This window comes from Musa acuminata, chromosome BXJ2-10, assembly GCF_036884655.1.
Source record: "Musa acuminata AAA Group cultivar baxijiao chromosome BXJ2-10, Cavendish_Baxijiao_AAA, whole genome shotgun sequence".
NCBI classification, from domain to species: Eukaryota; Viridiplantae; Streptophyta; class Magnoliopsida; order Zingiberales; family Musaceae; genus Musa; species Musa acuminata.
The window spans coordinates 24,837,433-24,854,163 of record NC_088347.1 but is presented as its reverse complement, the minus strand read 5'-3'; the positions used below and the strand labels follow the sequence as shown (position 1 = coordinate 24,854,163).

General features: G+C 40.0%; 3 protein-coding genes across 4 annotated transcripts; 2 read left to right on the top strand and 1 right to left on the bottom strand.

The window, feature by feature from the left end:
• The first annotated feature begins 330 nt into the window (after positions 1 to 330).
• LOC135582813 (phosphoribosylamine--glycine ligase-like) lies at positions 331 to 4,423 on the top strand. Of its 2 annotated transcripts, none has more exons than XM_065128433.1 (5): positions 331 to 557; positions 641 to 915; positions 2,059 to 2,432; positions 2,853 to 3,383; positions 3,730 to 4,423. In XM_065128433.1, exons 2-5 carry the CDS (start codon positions 648 to 650, stop codon positions 4,144 to 4,146), a joined length of 1,590 nt encoding a protein of 529 aa, XP_064984505.1. In that variant the 5' UTR covers positions 331 to 557; positions 641 to 647; the 3' UTR covers positions 4,147 to 4,423. The 2 variants fall into 2 exon arrangements, with proteins under 2 accessions (XP_064984505.1, XP_064984504.1); XM_065128432.1 differs by having other exon boundaries at positions 383 to 557; positions 2,047 to 2,432.
• A 419-nt stretch (positions 4,424 to 4,842) lies between these two features.
• Positions 4,843 to 7,666, bottom strand: LOC104000761 (uncharacterized). Its single transcript, XM_065128434.1, has 4 exons — positions 7,280 to 7,666; positions 6,597 to 6,884; positions 5,370 to 5,866; positions 4,843 to 5,120 (listed from the first exon to the last, which is right to left on the bottom strand). Exons 3-4 carry the CDS (start codon positions 5,658 to 5,660, stop codon positions 4,974 to 4,976), a joined length of 438 nt encoding a protein of 145 aa, XP_064984506.1. The 5' UTR covers positions 5,661 to 5,866; positions 6,597 to 6,884; positions 7,280 to 7,666; the 3' UTR covers positions 4,843 to 4,973.
• Positions 7,667 to 13,291: 5,625 nt separating this feature from the next.
• LOC135624619 (GDP-L-galactose phosphorylase 1-like) lies at positions 13,292 to 16,387 on the top strand. Its single transcript, XM_065128428.1, has 6 exons — positions 13,292 to 13,778; positions 13,876 to 13,988; positions 14,070 to 14,372; positions 14,483 to 14,668; positions 14,790 to 15,050; positions 15,815 to 16,387. The coding sequence occupies exons 1-6, from the start codon at positions 13,673 to 13,675 to the stop codon at positions 16,148 to 16,150; spliced, it is 1,305 nt and encodes a 434-aa protein (XP_064984500.1). The 5' UTR covers positions 13,292 to 13,672; the 3' UTR covers positions 16,151 to 16,387.
• The last annotated feature ends 344 nt before the right edge of the window (positions 16,388 to 16,731 follow it).

Below are 16,731 nucleotides of genomic sequence, written 5' to 3'. Positions count from 1 at the left end.
TCTCACTAAACAAAAACATTCATCAACATTTCCTTCATCTATCAATATGCAAACAACAATGTTGCGTATTCCTAGCTTATGGTGCAAGGGTGTCGTTTCGGACCTGTATCCAGATCATCAAATCCATTGGGTCCCTCTAAATCTGGGAGCGACGAAGGAAATGTGCTTCTCCTCGCTACCCGCACCCGACGGAGAAAAGGAAACGCAGCACCTTCTCCTCCTCCACAAAACTAATATAATGGACCTTCTATATCAGCGACCAATGTGGTCTTCTACTGTGAGCCCACCGTAAGCAACAATCCCGCGGTCCCACCCCTCGTTTCATTGCTTTCTGTACGGTTCCAATCTCGATCTCCGCCGTCAGATCAGGTACGCTTTTTTTATCGTTGAGATCATCGCAACGCAGTATACAGCGGGCGCGGTGGCATCGACCCTCAGACGCCGCCTTCCTTCGTGGGTGTATTTAGGCTCTCCGGTTGTCAGTGGCAACGCAAACAACAAAAGCACGAAAGCAGAACGCCTTCGATTTTCCCCTTTCCTCCGCCGAAACTCCGGACGTGAGATCTTTTTCTCTTCTCTACTTCTTTGGTCTGTTTCCCGATCCTCCTTTTGTTGATTTGTTGGTCGTGCTTGACGCTAGGGAATCGATGGCTTGTGTTGGGAACAGCGTCGGCTGCTCGTGGAAGCTACCGGCGATGACACTATCCAAGAATCGTTTTTGCGCCGGTTTGAGTCATAAGGTCTGTTTCCTGGGTCAGCGGCGGACTTGGAGTGCCTTGTCGGTCTCCGGTGCTCCAGAATCTCTCACGTTGTTCCCTCGGGGGAACTTCGTCACGAGGGCTTCGATTGGTGTTAATGGGAAATCTGATGATTCAGACCTTTCCGGCAGTGACAATGGCAGCGCAAAGGATTCCGGTGAGATATTCCGAAACCTTAACTTTAATGTTGTGCGATGTAGTTAATAGTTCTTCGGGGCTTTGATTGAGTGAATAGACATATAATTTTGCTGATGGTTTTAACGGGTTGTTTTAGTTTGATCGATGCTGTCTGAAATTACGGAATCTGTGTGATGATGTTGATTTGTTTGCATCGGCTGTATTTGGTTTAGATTTCAATTTGTTCTCAAAGGGAATGGAAGAAAAATGTTTTGATTGCCTTTGAGAGCAGAGGGGATGGTTGTATGCGTTTGATTTAGAAATCTATCTTTTTTTGTTTTGGAAAAAAAGAAAAAAATGTTTTTCTTATTACCAGATTCTAAAAGTTTGCTGTACTGTAGCAACAGAGGATGACATTCTCCCAAGACCTAAATAACCTACTTGCTTGATAACCTTTGTGGAGTTGTTTCTATGTTGCCGGAAATACTTCAAACTGTGATTGTGATTGGCACTCGAGACGTTGATGAAAGTCTATCCTTTCCTTGTTTCCTGATAGGACCATTGAGGTGTAGAAATATGGACCAATAAGTTTGGACATTGCTGTAGGTATCCTTCTCTGTTGTGCCAAGGTATTAGAAATTACAATGTTCTTCAACTTATAAAGACAGATCTGCATTTAGCATTTGTGACGGAACCTTCTAGTTTAAATCAAAGCACATGATTTTCAGCTTGATGTATAATCTACAATTCATCAGGATGTGATATAGCACAAGCCACTTGTTGTGCATCTTGCTACTCAAGATAAGTACATAGCCCTACCATGTGAACTCTCTCTGTGCAAAAAAGTATGCATATATATTGTAATAGAAGGTTAGAAGATCTTTAATTGGTCACATTCACAAAAAAATTGCACTTTCTTCTAATAATATTCAGGTCTGATATGCAGGTGGCACTTCCAGAATGAGAAATCCCAGCATTACCAGGGGCACAAAAGTCCTTTTGTATCATAATGTTGTTGCTGTTTTCTTACTTGCTGCTTGTAATTTTTCAAATTTACTTTCAAGGCCAATATGTTTTTTTGTTGTTTCTTATTTTTCTTATCTTAATATCAGTTTTTTTCTTTAGCTTAAAATTTCGTTTACCAGCATGATTCTTAACTGACTTTGCTTAGTTTTTCTGTCAGGAGAGAGAGTGGTGGCCTTGGTTATTGGTGGTGGTGGAAGGGAACATGCACTTTGCTTTGCCTTGCAGCGATCACCATCCTGTGATGGAGTCTTTTGTGCCCCTGGTAATGCTGGGATTTCTCATTCTGGAAGTGCCACCTGCATATCAGACCTGAATATTTTTGATAGCAAAGCTGTGATTGCCTTTTGCTGCAAATGGGGAGTTGGACTGGTGGTAGTGGGCCCCGAAGCTCCTTTAGTGGCTGGCCTCGTAGATGATCTAGTTGAGGCCGGGATTCCAACCTTCGGTCCCTCGGCTGAGGCTGCAGCACTAGAGGGATCAAAGGACTTTATGAAGAAGTTGTGTGACAAATATGGCATCCCTACAGCAAAAGTATGTTAAGCTTCTGTTCTGATAGGCTTTATCAGTATATCCTAATACTGGCGCATTAATTTTGCAATACTTCATTAGTGATTCCACTGTGTTTTGGAGGTTGCTTCAGAATAAGTTATCCAGGTATCATAAATGATTAACCTCAGTCATTAACCTAATGAAGTTGATGACCAAGGTTAATCATGGACCCAGCACTCCTGATAGATACTTTTGATCTCGCTTGTTCATTAAAATTTTCTATGTTAAGGTATTATACTGTGAATGTTGAACCCATATATACCCTATGATTATCATTTTTATATTCAAGTCATTCTCTTTCCTCTCAAATGAGTAACACTCATCTTTCGTGGATAATTAATCTCTGATCTTGGTATTTTAATATTAATTTTTTGTTTCTAAAATTTGTGCTCATCCATGCAGTATCGAACTTTTACAAATGATTCACTTGCAAAACAATATGTAAAGGAGCAAGGTGCACCAATTGTTGTCAAGGCGGATGGACTGGCTGCTGGGAAGGGAGTCATTGTAGCCATGACTTTGGAGGAGGCATATGAAGCCATAGACTCCATGCTGGTTGATGGTGCTTTTGGTTCTGCTGGTTCACAAGTCATAATTGAAGAATTTCTCAAGGGGGAGGAAGCTTCTTTCTTTGCACTGGTAGATGGTGAAAATGCCTTACCTCTTGAATCTGCACAGGATCATAAAAGAGTTGGTGATGGTGATACTGGTCCAAATACTGGTGGAATGGGTGCATATTCTCCTGCACCGGTACTAACAGAAGAGCTTCAGTCTGTTGTCATGGAATCGATAATTCTTCCGACTGTAAAAGGAATGGCAGCTGAAGGCTGCAAATTTGTTGGTGTGCTTTATGCTGGTCTTATGATTGAGAGAAAAACGGGATTGCCTAAGCTCATCGAGTATAATGTGCGCTTTGGAGATCCAGAATGCCAGGTAAGTAGTTATCCAATTCATTTTTCCAACACAAAAAGCCAATCATGCGATACAATTCCATTCTAGTATCCACCATCTTCGTGGCAGCAAATTATACAGCAAATTGTCCACTATCTATTTTTCATGGCAGAACATTGCAAACTTATATGATTCAGTTTGGCACCTCTAGACCTACTATCTGACTGAAGCATTTAAATTCTGACACATTAGCATATTGTTACTAGGTTCATTGTTCCATGCTTGTAATAAGATTCGGTTCCTTGTGTGGTCATTTCAAGCCATGAGTTAGTCTCTCAGCAAGCAGTCAACTAACATATTTTTTCTGTTTTGTTCCACAATAAAACAGGTTCTGATGATGCGTTTGGAGTCTGATTTGGCACAAGTTTTGCTTGCAGCCTGCAGAGGAGAATTGGGTAGTGTATCACTGAATTGGTCAACTGAATCAGCAATGGTGGTGGTCATGGCCAGTGAAGGTTATCCTGGACCCTACAAGAGGGGGACCATGATAAGAAACCTAGAAGAAGCAGAGCTGCTTTCCCCTATGGTTAAGATCTTTCATGCAAGCACTGATTTCGACTCAAATGGTGATTTCATTGCTGCCGGTGGTCGAGTGCTCGGAGTTACCGCAAAGGGAAAAGACATTGAAGAAGCTAGAGAAAGAGTTTATGATGCAGTTCAAGCAATTGACTGGCCCGAAGGATTCTGCCGCCATGACATCGGCTGGAGAGCTCTTCACCTCCGGCAGTTAACCAATAACCCATGAGTAGGCTTTTGTAGATATCGTGCTGCCTAATCCCTGATCTAGTTATCTTATGAAAGATCTTGCAAAAAAAACTTCGGGCCAGTCAACTGGAACTGTGCTATTTGATTGATGAACTCTCTTCAACTGAATGTTGAAGCAATTATGGTGCAATGTAATGAGAACAAATTTGGGGTGGTATATTAAAATATTGTCAAGTGGAACTAAAAGGTTACTGAAACTCTGTTATATGTGATCATAAAGGTCACAATATTTCATCTAAAACCCAATTTTAGTTTCAGATTACTAGCAAAGTTGCAGCATATCATTGAAGTCAAATTTTCATTGTTTCCACATCCTGAGTCCCCTGTGTTCCCTATGCTGTCATTTTGTGGTCAGAACTTTGCAGAAACACAATTGCTTCAGAAAAAGCAAATGTAATCACTTTTGGTAGCCATTGGAAATGTTTCATCGTATGAATATGAGATTTCTTTGCAAAAGGACCACATGCTGCAACCTGTTTTGGTCCAGCATATGTTGTCTCCTCCAAAACACTGAAAGTACATAGCAAGATTTAGCTGCAGGAGAATGCTGCGTGAAACAAGCATGATAAAATCTGGTGAACTCCCAGTTGTAGTTGATGCCCTTTACGAGCATACTGAGTCGGAGATTGAAGATGCAGAACATGAGTAAGAAAAACACAGTTACTTAACAGGGAAATTGAGAGGGCACACACCGATGAACAGCTGAACTTTGTTGATAAATCAATAGGGGAGAAGTACATTTTGACAAGTGACCAAGGGGCATATGGGCTTGTACAAGATCTGAATGGATCAAGGAGGGATTGAAAGCTAGGGAGAAGCGAAGGCATGGTGGTCATGAGAAGGCCAAATGATCCCTTCTCTTGGGCAAGGGAGAGGAGCCGGTTGAGCAAGGTATGTTGGATACAGTTGTCCTGGCATCAAGACTGAGAAGTCAACTGTGCTTGAAGTTGCCACCTGCAGAAAGAGAACCAGAATTAATTTTCTGCACAAGTGATAAAAGAGAGAACTAAAAACTGTGGAATTCATGTATAACACAGAGCTAAAAGAGAAGTCATCCATGTCAAGGAAGTCTGTGTAACTGAAATCATCATAAAGCTGAATCTTTTCTGGATGTGGAGTTCAATTTTCATGTCCATTTAGTCGATTGCAGTGGGAAGGATGATATTTCTAAAGAGATTCAAACTGACATGCTTGTAAACTTACATTTTGCCAGTTCTTGATCATCTTTGGAGGCATCTGATCCTGTTCTTGGCGCATCTCCAGGTGTCCATGAGCATTGGTTTGAGATGGTGGGTGAGAGGCCCTTGATCTGAGTAAATGCTCGAAGATCGCCATGACGAGGAACATGGATACCAAGATTGCTGTTGCAATGAAGCCAAAGGAGAGAGCATTCATGGACGAGCTCAAGTCCTTGAAAGCAGCCTCCTTGTCATTTGTTCCTGATGGAGTTGTGTTGTCACTCCACGTCTTTGGTCGATCTCCAAAGCCATTCATGGTGATCAGCTGCTGCTGCTGCTACTATTCTGCAACTAGTAAGGCTCTCCTTTTCGATGTGCTCCGGTTGGTTGAAGGATTAGCTCAATAAGGCAGGGGAAACTAAGATGATAGCCATCGTAACTTCGGCACCACCTTTGAATCCTTTTGCCACCACAAGCAGCTGTCTTTGTCCAAGCACTCTCAGAATGAAGCAGAACACAAGTCTAAGAACATGTAGAAGATGACGATCAGAAGAAAACTTACCACACTATCAGAAACATCACAGTAAATAAAAAAAGTTCTGAGATCATCAATTCATTTTGTCAAATTAACATCCAATTTGGATTTGCTTTCAACTTATTATTATACACAGTAATCAATAGCAGCAGTAATAAACTGTGTAGCAAATTAACTAGCAACAAATTTCTTTCCAACCAAAATCTTTTCCTGGTAAGAAGAGATTAAGATAATCAATCAGCAACCTAAACAAAATATTTTTTTTTTCTTTTGAAGAAAGCTAAGCAAAATGTCATAGCAGCACAACAGACCCAAGATATAAGCATTAATTAGTCATGCAAATATAAGTTTCCTTGAGGGAGAGTTGGGAGTGATGTTTCCAAAGTACTAGGTTGTAAAAGCTAAGCATGTATTCTGCTACACATCCACAAAAACTATGTCAAGATCTCCATAGCCTCATGAGCTACATATTAATCTGGATCCATACTCCCAAGAAAATAGCTTGGAAATCAACAAAAAGAATTGCAGGTTGGTCTCCATGATAAAAGGAAAACTCTCTCCTCACTATGATTGAGTTCATTTAGCACAAATGTCTCATACTAAAACTAACAATTCCTTGAAAGTTGACAGAAAAGCAATATGATTTGGGAGGTGAAGAACAGGCTCAGCTTCAATAGCATAGAAAAGAAAAGAGGGAAAATGGAAGAAATAGCCAACCTTGAGCTTAAGATCACAGCTGATCTTAAACTGCAGCTTCCTGAGAAGACTTTTGTCCTGTAATCTGGTGCTAATGTGGTCTTTGCCTTGTTGTAGCTTAACTACCAAAGAAGGAATAGTTGACGGTGCCCAGGCTGCTTGATCTCACTGCCTATGAACTCACAAGCTGCATTACTGAAGGCTCAAAAGAATGGCAACCCCTAGGATTCTTCTGAAAGCATAGCTCCGTCCCAGTTTCAAGTTTGCCGAGTTCTAATAATCACCAGAAAGAAAGGATTGGATTGGTCACTGTCACAAGCATAAAAGCATTGCTGTCAGTCTGAAAAGGATAAATACATAAATAAAGATATGATGATGGTCTTCTACTGCATCTTCCCTCCACTTGTGAAAGAGGAAAAGCTGCCAGACCAAGGTGTGATCTTTATTTTAACAGATGAAAGGCTGCAAGAATGGTGGAAGACAATGTCTAAACCACATTTGAATGCTGGAAACACATGATCAGATGCCACAAAGAAGCAACTGAGATGATATCAGAGAGAATAAGAGGAAGAGTATTATTCCAAGACAGGAAATCTTACAGACATACATCGACAGAAGTACAATGTTCAAGGAAAGAAACTAAAATGAGAGAAATGAGTCTCAGCATAGCAGGTGCATCCAAGGAAAATGATCGAATTCCTCACCTTTGATGATGAAGATAACATGTTAATCCTCCCTAGGCTTTTGCCTGTGACACACAAGGCAGCAGCAGCAGCAGATTTATCCGGCACATGCAGAGACAAAGAAAGGCAAAAGGATTGTAAAGATTCAATTAGTACTCTAACCAATTGGTGTGCACACTTTGCTTCAAAGAAAAAAGAATATGATGCAGAAGCTGCACTCATTAAAAGAAGAGTTGACAAGGCGGCAAACAAGAAACATGGCTTTTTAGGTGTTTCAACTTGATAATGAAGATGTCCTGGAAGAAACCAAAGCCTACAAAGACCTACAAAGTGATGGATTAAGAGGGACAAAATAATTGGATGATCTTTCTGAATTGTATATGGATTAACAGAGAGACAGAATAATGACACCTTGGTTCTAAACATAACCAGCTGATTCAGTATGTGAACCACACACAATATGGTACTAAGTTTCATGCATTAATTGACATTTATTTCAATAAATCATCATTATTCTGTTTTAGGCTTGTCTGAAGACCAAGAATGGTTTTGGTTTCATGATCCTGAGGTGATTGTAAAGATCAAGCCACTAACTGTGCACAACCATCTCTCAGAATCATGCCTGTTTCTGCTGAAACCAAAGACTTGAATCACTTGATAGTAACTTAACAATTTATAATTTCATTATTTCATGAAGATATATCAAAAACTTTTTCTTCTTTGTCATCATGAAAAAGGACAGTCATCATGAAAGGACTGGCCATGCAAAAGAAGGTCCCCCACATGGTTGGGATACAGAGACACAAGGTGGGAGCCGGAATGGTAAGGATAACTTCATGCATGAATCAAGGCCCCAATTCAAGCATTGATTTTCTCTCAAGGCACTCGAAAAAGAATTAAAAGAGGAAAACAAAAAAAAACAGTTCCAAGGCATTAAATAAGTTGATAAAAATTTTGATTGTATTTAAAATTAAACTTAAGCACATGATGATACAAGTCAACTATATGGAAGAATATTACACAAATATTAATTAAAATATTAGATGAAACAAAAGTATGTAGATACATATTTCGGACAGACGATATGCTATAATACCATGAGAGATTTTTTATTTTAATGGATTACCACTTATCCCAAAAGTTTAAGCTATTAGAAGAAGTTTCAATATTAGATTCATAAATAAATTAATAGTAGAATTGGTGACAAGATAAGAATATATCGAGTGCGCAACGAGTTACTATAGAGAGAAGTAAGATAAGTAGTAGTAGAAGTCAACATAATATCAAAGCAGACTTACTATGCTATGAGTTTCCTCAATGGAGACCTGACCAATAATACAACATTTAGGACACCTCACTCAATCTACTAAGTAGTCAATGATACTTCCAGCTAGGGATAGGAAACAATCTAGAGATAGCAATTAAATAAAGTGCTGCTGCTGCAACTAGGGGGGCAGACCAAAAGCATGATGAAACAACTTAATGGTGTTTAAAGGGTTCTCAAATCCTGACATTACCAAATGATTGTACAATAAATCCAAAACAAATCAGTTTTTTTTCACTAATGTCACAAAAAACTCAACTCCATAATTCCCCTTATTAAGTAGAACTCAGAAAAAAATACTCCATAATGTATGTAATTACCATGCCTAAACGCAATCGACAACCGAAAAGATATTAACCTAATGCATTTGCTTGTCAAAGAGATCTTAACTTATCTGCTCAAAACAAAAAGGAAAAGAATTCTTAGCTTGCTTTTGTTTTTCTCTTTTCATGCCAAGTTCTTTTTGGTTTGTCTCATATTTAGGGAAGTCTCACTTTATTGCTTTTCATTCACAGTCAAACTGAAGTCTGACCTTTCTTTTTTTGTGTGTGAAAAAGTTATTATATATATATATATATTAAAAAAGTATACAAAACTTGATACCTATCTCTGCTTTGATTCTACAGCACTTATTACTAATTAGGCTATGAGGCAGCATCACCTACATGGCCAAGTTAGACCTTTAGCTGAAGGATTAGGACTTCAGTCAGCACAAGTAGGTGCTGAGACATGTATGGATGAAACCTGACATAATGTATTGAATTGATGCATATTGTTTAATAAGATTGATGCATGCCTAAGCCTAATCCAAATTACTATATAGTGGTAATGAAACCTTAACTCGAAAGAGGCATTTCTTGGACTGCATGGGGTAAAATCTCTGGAATAGCTCATGCAAGCATGGATGAAGACTTCCCACATGTCTCTTGTGAGGGACTAAATCCACAGCCCTACTTTATGGGAAGACAATCTTGCCATCATTGGTCTTTCAAGCTCTTTACACATCTAGAATTTAGCAACAAGAGGCAGCTTTAGATTAAACTTTGACATAATCTCAGAAGTTATAAATTTGATCAACATAACAAAATAAGAAAAAGGTTCTAATTAGAAACCATAATTGTCTCCCTCTCTTCCCAGTGATGACATAACAGCTCAAATGCGATAGTTACACTACCACACTCATTATGAATACTCCAACATATACTGTTGCTGGTATCTCAAACAAATGGAGGGAAATGGCTGCAGGCTGAGGCCAAAGGATCCAAAGGACTACAAAAGCAAGAATAGCTATGATGAACAAGTAGTGTACATGGACCACAAGTATAGCCACATTCCCACATCATCCATACTTTGTTAAATGAAGGCCTTTACCTTTCTACAACCTAAAATGATAATTGATTTGATTTACATTTTCAACATCTTACTAACGCATGCAACTTGATCTGATCAGAAAGATATATATAAATAATTATGATGTAATTTCTTTCTAATGTGGTTGCTTCCGCTTTGGTACCTACCATCTTAATTGTCATTTCATATTGAAGTTTAAACAGTCGGATGAAATATGACATATAATTTTGTATTCTTAAAAAGTTTATACCTAGTGGTTTTTGAATTTGTCCATGCAAGTTGTCTTCAATGATGATCTTGTCAAATTGAAAGATATCAACTTGAAGACTGAAGCAATCTCTGTTTTTTCAGCATAATTCTTTTACAAGTAACATTTAGCATTTGAGTCATGTTGATGTTCAATGTGTCACACTGAATTACATGAGAAGTTTCAAAAAATAAAGAGAGATGTATAATTTAATCTTGTGTTTTGCTTTCAGCAACCATCTGCTTTTCTAGGTTGAGAACTTTTTGTAGCACCATTTGCTCATGTTTGCTGTCAAGGAGTATTAGGATTAGGACTACAGTAATGCAAAACTTTGGTTGCTAAAACCATGAGCTGAAGGAGATCTTGGTGTGTGGAGCTTATGGTCACCTGGTTTTAATGTTGGATTACTTGTCTGTTAGTGTAGGAAGAAGATCTTCAACAGTAGTTGCCAAAGGGAGTTGGAAGCCAACCTCTCCACCGGCTGCTCCTCCTCCATGAGGCATGCTTGCCCACATCTTCCACCACCTCTCCTTGATGTGCTCCCTGCTAATGCAGCAGAATACAGCAAACCTGATCTGAATCTGCTAGGTTGTATTCAGTGACTGAGTCTCCAGTGTTCATATACAGCTGGATCATCTGAAGTCAAACTCAGAGAGCTCAATTTGCTGACATTAATTCCACATTTGTAGTCCAAAAAGTCACCACATAAGATAAATGTCAACATTACTGTTTACAAATCCATGTCCTCCCAAGAAAGCCCTTAAATTTCAGATCTGAATTCCTTGGTCCTTTCTGACGTTTTCTCTGTATGCTAAACCGCTAAGCGTGTTTATAGGCCACTTCAACTTAACCAACATTTCCAAATTTTCTTATAAGAGATGTCAAAAAATATGATTCCAGAGCTGAGTTAACTCTCATCCAGTTTTTATGATGCTTTGAAATCAAGGTTTAAACCTTGATTGCAGTAGAAATACTTACCATTTCTTTTTTGAGATATATACTGGCATATGGAAGTATGAATCTATCCATATTTAGGTGAAATCTTAACTCTAATGAACACAGACAGAGAGCTATTATTTTATAGGATTAACCCATCCATTTACTTCATCTCCTATGCAACCTTAAAGAACCTACAAAAATAATAATTTAAATCTCTTTCACATTAGAATGGTTCAATTTACACATTGGAATTGTACATAATTCTGGCAAATCCAATATACTATGAATGTATCTGCAGAGCTGCAAGTTCAATTTCAGTTATAGAAGATGCCACCAAATTGTAGACATCGATGCTAATTATTTCATCGAAAAGCCTTTAAAATATAATTAGCAGAAACTTTATTATAATCCTCACTTGAAAATGTCAACAAATGCGAGAAATTCAAACTTAAATCTTTGTAGAGAATGAATGGCCAGACTCATATGAACTAGTGGCAGCTGAAGAAGTGTCATCATCTCAGATGAATGGTGAGGAAGGACAATTCGAATTCCACATCTGCATTCATGGTTGATTTCAATGGTGTCACACATTACCAATCAGCTGTTCTGATGGAGAGTTGCATGCTCTTGAAGCAGAAGGACATCATCTTCATGACAGTTCATAGGATCAGGACCTCACAGGAAGATATTGGCTGTGGCTGTGCCACGAGCTGCTCAGAAATCTCTACAGGAATTATTCTAAATTGTATTCCAGAATATTTCTGGAATATTTTTAATGTGGCCCGTAAGATCCGAGTCAAAGTTTCTGAATGAAAGCAGACAAAGATGTGTGCATTAAGATTATTACGTATGAGATTTTGACCCCTCACCGCCGTCCTTTCCAGACTTTGTTCAGCCTGACATGTGATCCATGCTAGTCCACCAAAGAAACAAAAGAAAAAGCAACACAACATTTAGGGCAGATGAGAAGAATGGCAAGTAGCAACAAAGATGTCATTTTTCTCTGTCATGAATGAAACCCAGAATATTCTGGTGAATAATATACTACCAGCTTATCAGTCAATGGCTTCTAAAAATGTGATGACTCTCATCAAAATCTCATCTTGCAAATAACATGATTCTGATGATACCAAATAATTAGGACGTAAGCGCTTACAGCAAGATAGAAATCTGATGAGCCATCAACTTTGACTCCTCTGTCAGCTAATTATTTATTGAGCAAAGCCGAGATTGAACAGCCATCATCATGATTGCAGCCGAAAGCTTTCTCTGAACAGAGAGCAAGCAGGATTCCAAGTTCATGGGCAAAAGAATGGGACAGAACAGACCACTTGAGATCTCCACAGCCAAGAAATCAAAAAACGATGTGAGTGGAGAAGAATCACACACGCCTCTCAAGTTCTTTCATATTGGCTTATCGGATCCCTCATGCCCACATGTTTTGTTCTTGGCATGATATGAGGGCAGAGATTTGCCACAGTTTCTGCTTTGCATCCATGTAATCGACGGTAACTTGAGCATGATCTGGAGTCGGACATTCGATATGGTGTTTGCCGAGCTTTTCTGTTCATGCTTGAGATCTTCTGAAAGTTATTTGCTTAATCCACATGTTTTGTAGGCAACAAAAATTCTCTTTTCTTATGTACTATATTCTTTGGTATATGGAGATCTTTTGCAAGTATCTATTAGATTCTTATTGGGTTTTGTTAGATTGAGAAATGTGACTTATAGTGTCTGTTCTAATCTCATATATATATATATATATTGTTAATTAACCCCTTGAATTATAAACCCACTAAAATAATACAAATTAATAATACTGTTACTAATGATGATGATGATAACAATAATGATAGTGTTCAGGATTTGGGGAGCTATAAATCCCGTGGGGTATCCTCAGATTTGATTCGTTAATGATTCGAATCGGATATAATTCGAGCATTCATATTGGATCGAATTGGAATTTAGGTCCATTGACGTTCGTCAGCATAGTTGTCATAATAATACAAACAATAATTAAAATAAATAAAAATAAATTATGAGGATGGATGCAAGCGGAGACGTTTCCCACTACGGGGGGATAGCGTTTCCCGCTCCGACCGCGGGTTACTTTACGGACCACAAGTCTTACCCACCTTCCTGTCGATAAATAGAGAGCGCCCCGATGGGTGAGCGGCAGAGCCGATTCCAACCCCGGAAGCGCCGCAAGAGCGATCGAGGGAGAGGCAGCGAGGAAGAGAAGAAGAAGAAGACGTGCGAGAGTTGGGCAATCACGGCGTGTAGCGTTGTAGCCGGCCGGTGGGGAACCCACCGCCTCCTCGACCCCGCGCAAGTGGAGAACCTCAAGGGCCGCCCCGGCCTCGTCTTGGACAAGGCGCGTAGTCCCGCGCCCCACGGTGGTCGCGGTGCCCTCCCAAGCGCCGGCGGAAGCCCCTCTGACCTTCTTTTCTTGGCCGGAGGCGGCCGTTCCTCTGTCGTCTCTCATCTCTTAGATTAGTTTAACCTCCCCAACCCCTTTCCCTGCGTTCCCCTTTTCACGTACGACGACAGAAAGATGCTGACCATCAAGAGGGTTCCCACCGTGCTTTCCAACTACCAGGAGGATTCCGGCGAGTCCCGTGGCTGCGGCCGGAATTGCCTCGGCAAATGCTGTTTGCCTGGTAACTCACAAAATCCCGTCTTGATTGGTTCTTGTTTGCTTCAAGATTTGCCTTTTCCCCCATCTGATTCTATTGAATTTTCTATCTATATTTGCAGTATCAAAGCTTCCGCTTTATGCCTTCAAGAGCGATGCAAGACCGGAAATTTCTTCCTCTGGGGTGGATGAACCACCATCTGATTTTTTCCTCAACAGCCTTCTGCTGGGAGGGGTATTACTATTTTTCGCAATCAAGTTTTGATCTTTTTTGCTTTTAGTGCCTTTCCTTGATTAAGTTTTGGCAATATTGCAGTGGGAGGATCGGATGAGCCGTGGACTGTTCCGGTACGACGTGACAGCATGTGAGACCAAGGTGATTCCTGGCGAGTATGGCTTCGTCGCGCAGCTGAACGAGGGCCGCCACCTCAAGAAGAGGCCCACTGAGTTCCGTGTTGATCGCGTCCTCCAGCCCTTTGATCCTGCCAAGTTCAACTTCACCAAGGTCGGCCAGGAGGAGGTCCTGTTCCGTTTCGAGGCCGGGGAAGGTGACAAAGCTCGATTCTTAGAGAGTGCTGCTGTTGGTGAAGCCAACACCCCCAGTGTAGTTGCAATCAACGTGAGAGATATTCCATACTGCTTTTGTTATGTGGTCTTCGTTGTAGCTATTTCTCTTTCATCTTTCCTTTCTCTTCGTGCAATATATTGCTGAACTTGCTGCTTCTGCAGGTGAGCCCCATCGAGTATGGTCATGTTCTGCTGATTCCTCGTGTGCTAGACTGCTTACCCCAGAGAATTGACCCTGATAGTTTCCTGCTCGCTCTTCATATGGCTGCGGAAGCAGGAAGCCCGTACTTCAGGCTCGGGTACAATAGCTTGGGTGCCTTTGCCACCATTAATCACCTTCACTTCCAGGTAAATCTCCAGCCTTGCTCAGTCTTGCTAATTATTCTCCGCTTATAACTACTCTTAGATTGACACAAGACAATGGCACCTCAATGAAGAGATTGACGAAAAGCTTTGCTTGTCATGACAGGCTTATTTCTTAACCATGCCCTTCCCAGTGGAGAAAGCTCCTACACAAAGGATTCCAGTTGTTAAAGGTCTGTCCCAGAGCAAAGTTAAGGTTTCAAAGTTGCTCAATTATCCTGTGAGGGGCCTTGTTTACGAAGGAGGAAACACTTTGAAAGACTTATCTGATGTTGTTGCCAACTCTTGCATCTGTCTTCAAGAGAACAATATCCCATTTAATGTTCTTATCTCTGACTCGGGCAGGAGGATTTTTCTCTTCCCCCAGGTAAATTAAATTACCGTTGTCATTCCTACCCACCTCTGTTTATCCTAGTGTTGATTTATCTTGTTGGTAGTTTTGTGGATTCTTCTCTTGTATTTTTCCTAGGCAAGCAAACAAGAGAAATGCTTTTCACATATGAAGTAGGTTTGATCCAGGTAAATCATGTGACAGATAGGGTGAGGAAGCAGCACAAATTAGATACAAGGCTTCTGGAGAGATTTTTCCAAATCAATTTGTCTAAATATAGTGCCATATGGGTGGTATATAAAAATTGTTTGCTTTGGATGCTTAACTTTTAGGAGATTTACGCTATTTCAGTCATTATATTTCACTTCTCAGTGTCGAAGGGTGATTAGTACTTACGATTCACTTGATTAACTGCCTCTATTCACTTCTACAATTCATTGGCATGTTACTATTCTATAACATGATTCTCATTACATTGTGTAATGCCTTCATGCCTCTGGAGACTCTCAATTAATAGAGAAGTTGTTGAATTTGCTGTGGCAAAGCATGAGAGATAGAATCCTTTGTCAATCAACAAATTCACAATTAATCAATAGATGGATGCTTCAAGGAACTAGATACTACTACTCACACTGACATAGGAGTTCCCCAATTGAGCTTGCACTTTTCTAGCAGCACTCTTCTTTTACTGCCCTTTCTCAGTTGAAGAAGTTTATAAGCACTCTAACATTAAACAAGTATCTACTTTATGATAACAAAGAACCTTTCTAATCAGTTCTCTGTCTTTCCAAACTTTGCAGTGCTATGCTGAGAAACAGGCTCTGGGTGAAGTGAGCCAGGAGATCTTAGATACTCAAGTGAATCCTGCTGTGTGGGAGATTAGTGGGCACATGGTGCTGAAGCGGAAGAAGGATTATGAAGAGGCATCAGAGGAATATGCTTGGAGGCTATTGGCTGAGGTCTCCCTTTCTGAGGCTAGGTTTGAAGAAGTGAAAGCTTACATCTTTGAGGCCACTGGTCTGGAGTCTGAGGAGGAAAAGATTGAGCCTGAAGAGAATAAAGGAACACCACACCAGTCCTCCACTACAGCGGTCGCTGCCAATCACTTCCCAGAAGGTTGCCTGATCCTTCAGTGAGAAAGACGGTCACCTGTATTGCCTACTGCTGCTATTTGCTGATGCCTAGTTGTTTGAGGGGAATAAAGAGCAGATGTTCTATTTTCACATCAGCACTGTCTCAACTATTTCCTCCTTTTTTGTTTATCCTTCATTATAGTTTGCTTAAATATACTTCCTTTTGGATTAATCAGATTGTAGATTTCATTGTATGGATTTGGACCTATTAATAGTTGAAGATTCTCATTGTTCACTTCAGATTCTGTTTGTGTGGAGAGCCATGGCACATTGATTCTGTCCCTGTTTCTCTTGCTGTTTGACTTTGTAGCTTGCCTGTGCATTTCGATCATCAGATTACTAAACTGCCTGATGGATCTCAGCAAGGAAACACACACAGATTGATGGAATTGAGGAATAATGATTAGTAATGCGAAGAAAGAAGGGAAAATGGCTGATGATAGCAGAGAGCTTATTTGGAAGTCTTGATTGATACTTCAAAGGTTGTCCATTCCCTCCCCTTTTCTTACGTGTACCGGTGATGAAGGAATTCTTGGATCATGCTTGGATATATATATACATATATATATATATATATATATATA

Bases quoted from the DNA above. Each gene is read 5' to 3' on its own strand.
- LOC135624619 (XM_065128428.1), top strand. From the start codon at position 13,673: ATGCTGACCATCAAGAGGGTTCCCACCGTGCTTTCCAACTACCAGGAG. The intron at 14,373-14,482 runs GTGAGAGATATT...CTGCTTCTGCAG, and splicing joins CCAGTGTAGTTGCAATCAAC to GTGAGCCCCATCGAGTATGG. The intron at 15,051-15,814 runs GTAAATTAAATT...CAAACTTTGCAG, and splicing joins GGATTTTTCTCTTCCCCCAG to TGCTATGCTGAGAAACAGGC.
- LOC104000761 (XM_065128434.1), bottom strand. From the start codon at position 5,660: ATGAATGGCTTTGGAGATCGACCAAAGACGTGGAGTGACAACACAACT. The intron at 5,121-5,369 runs GTAAGTTTACAA...CTCTTTCTGCAG, and splicing joins TGATCAAGAACTGGCAAAAT to GTGGCAACTTCAAGCACAGT.
- LOC135582813 (XM_065128432.1), top strand. From the start codon at position 648: ATGGCTTGTGTTGGGAACAGCGTCGGCTGCTCGTGGAAGCTACCGGCG. The intron at 916-2,046 runs GTGAGATATTCC...GACTTTGCTTAG, and splicing joins TGGCAGCGCAAAGGATTCCG to TTTTTCTGTCAGGAGAGAGA. The intron at 3,384-3,729 runs GTAAGTAGTTAT...ACAATAAAACAG, and splicing joins TTGGAGATCCAGAATGCCAG to GTTCTGATGATGCGTTTGGA.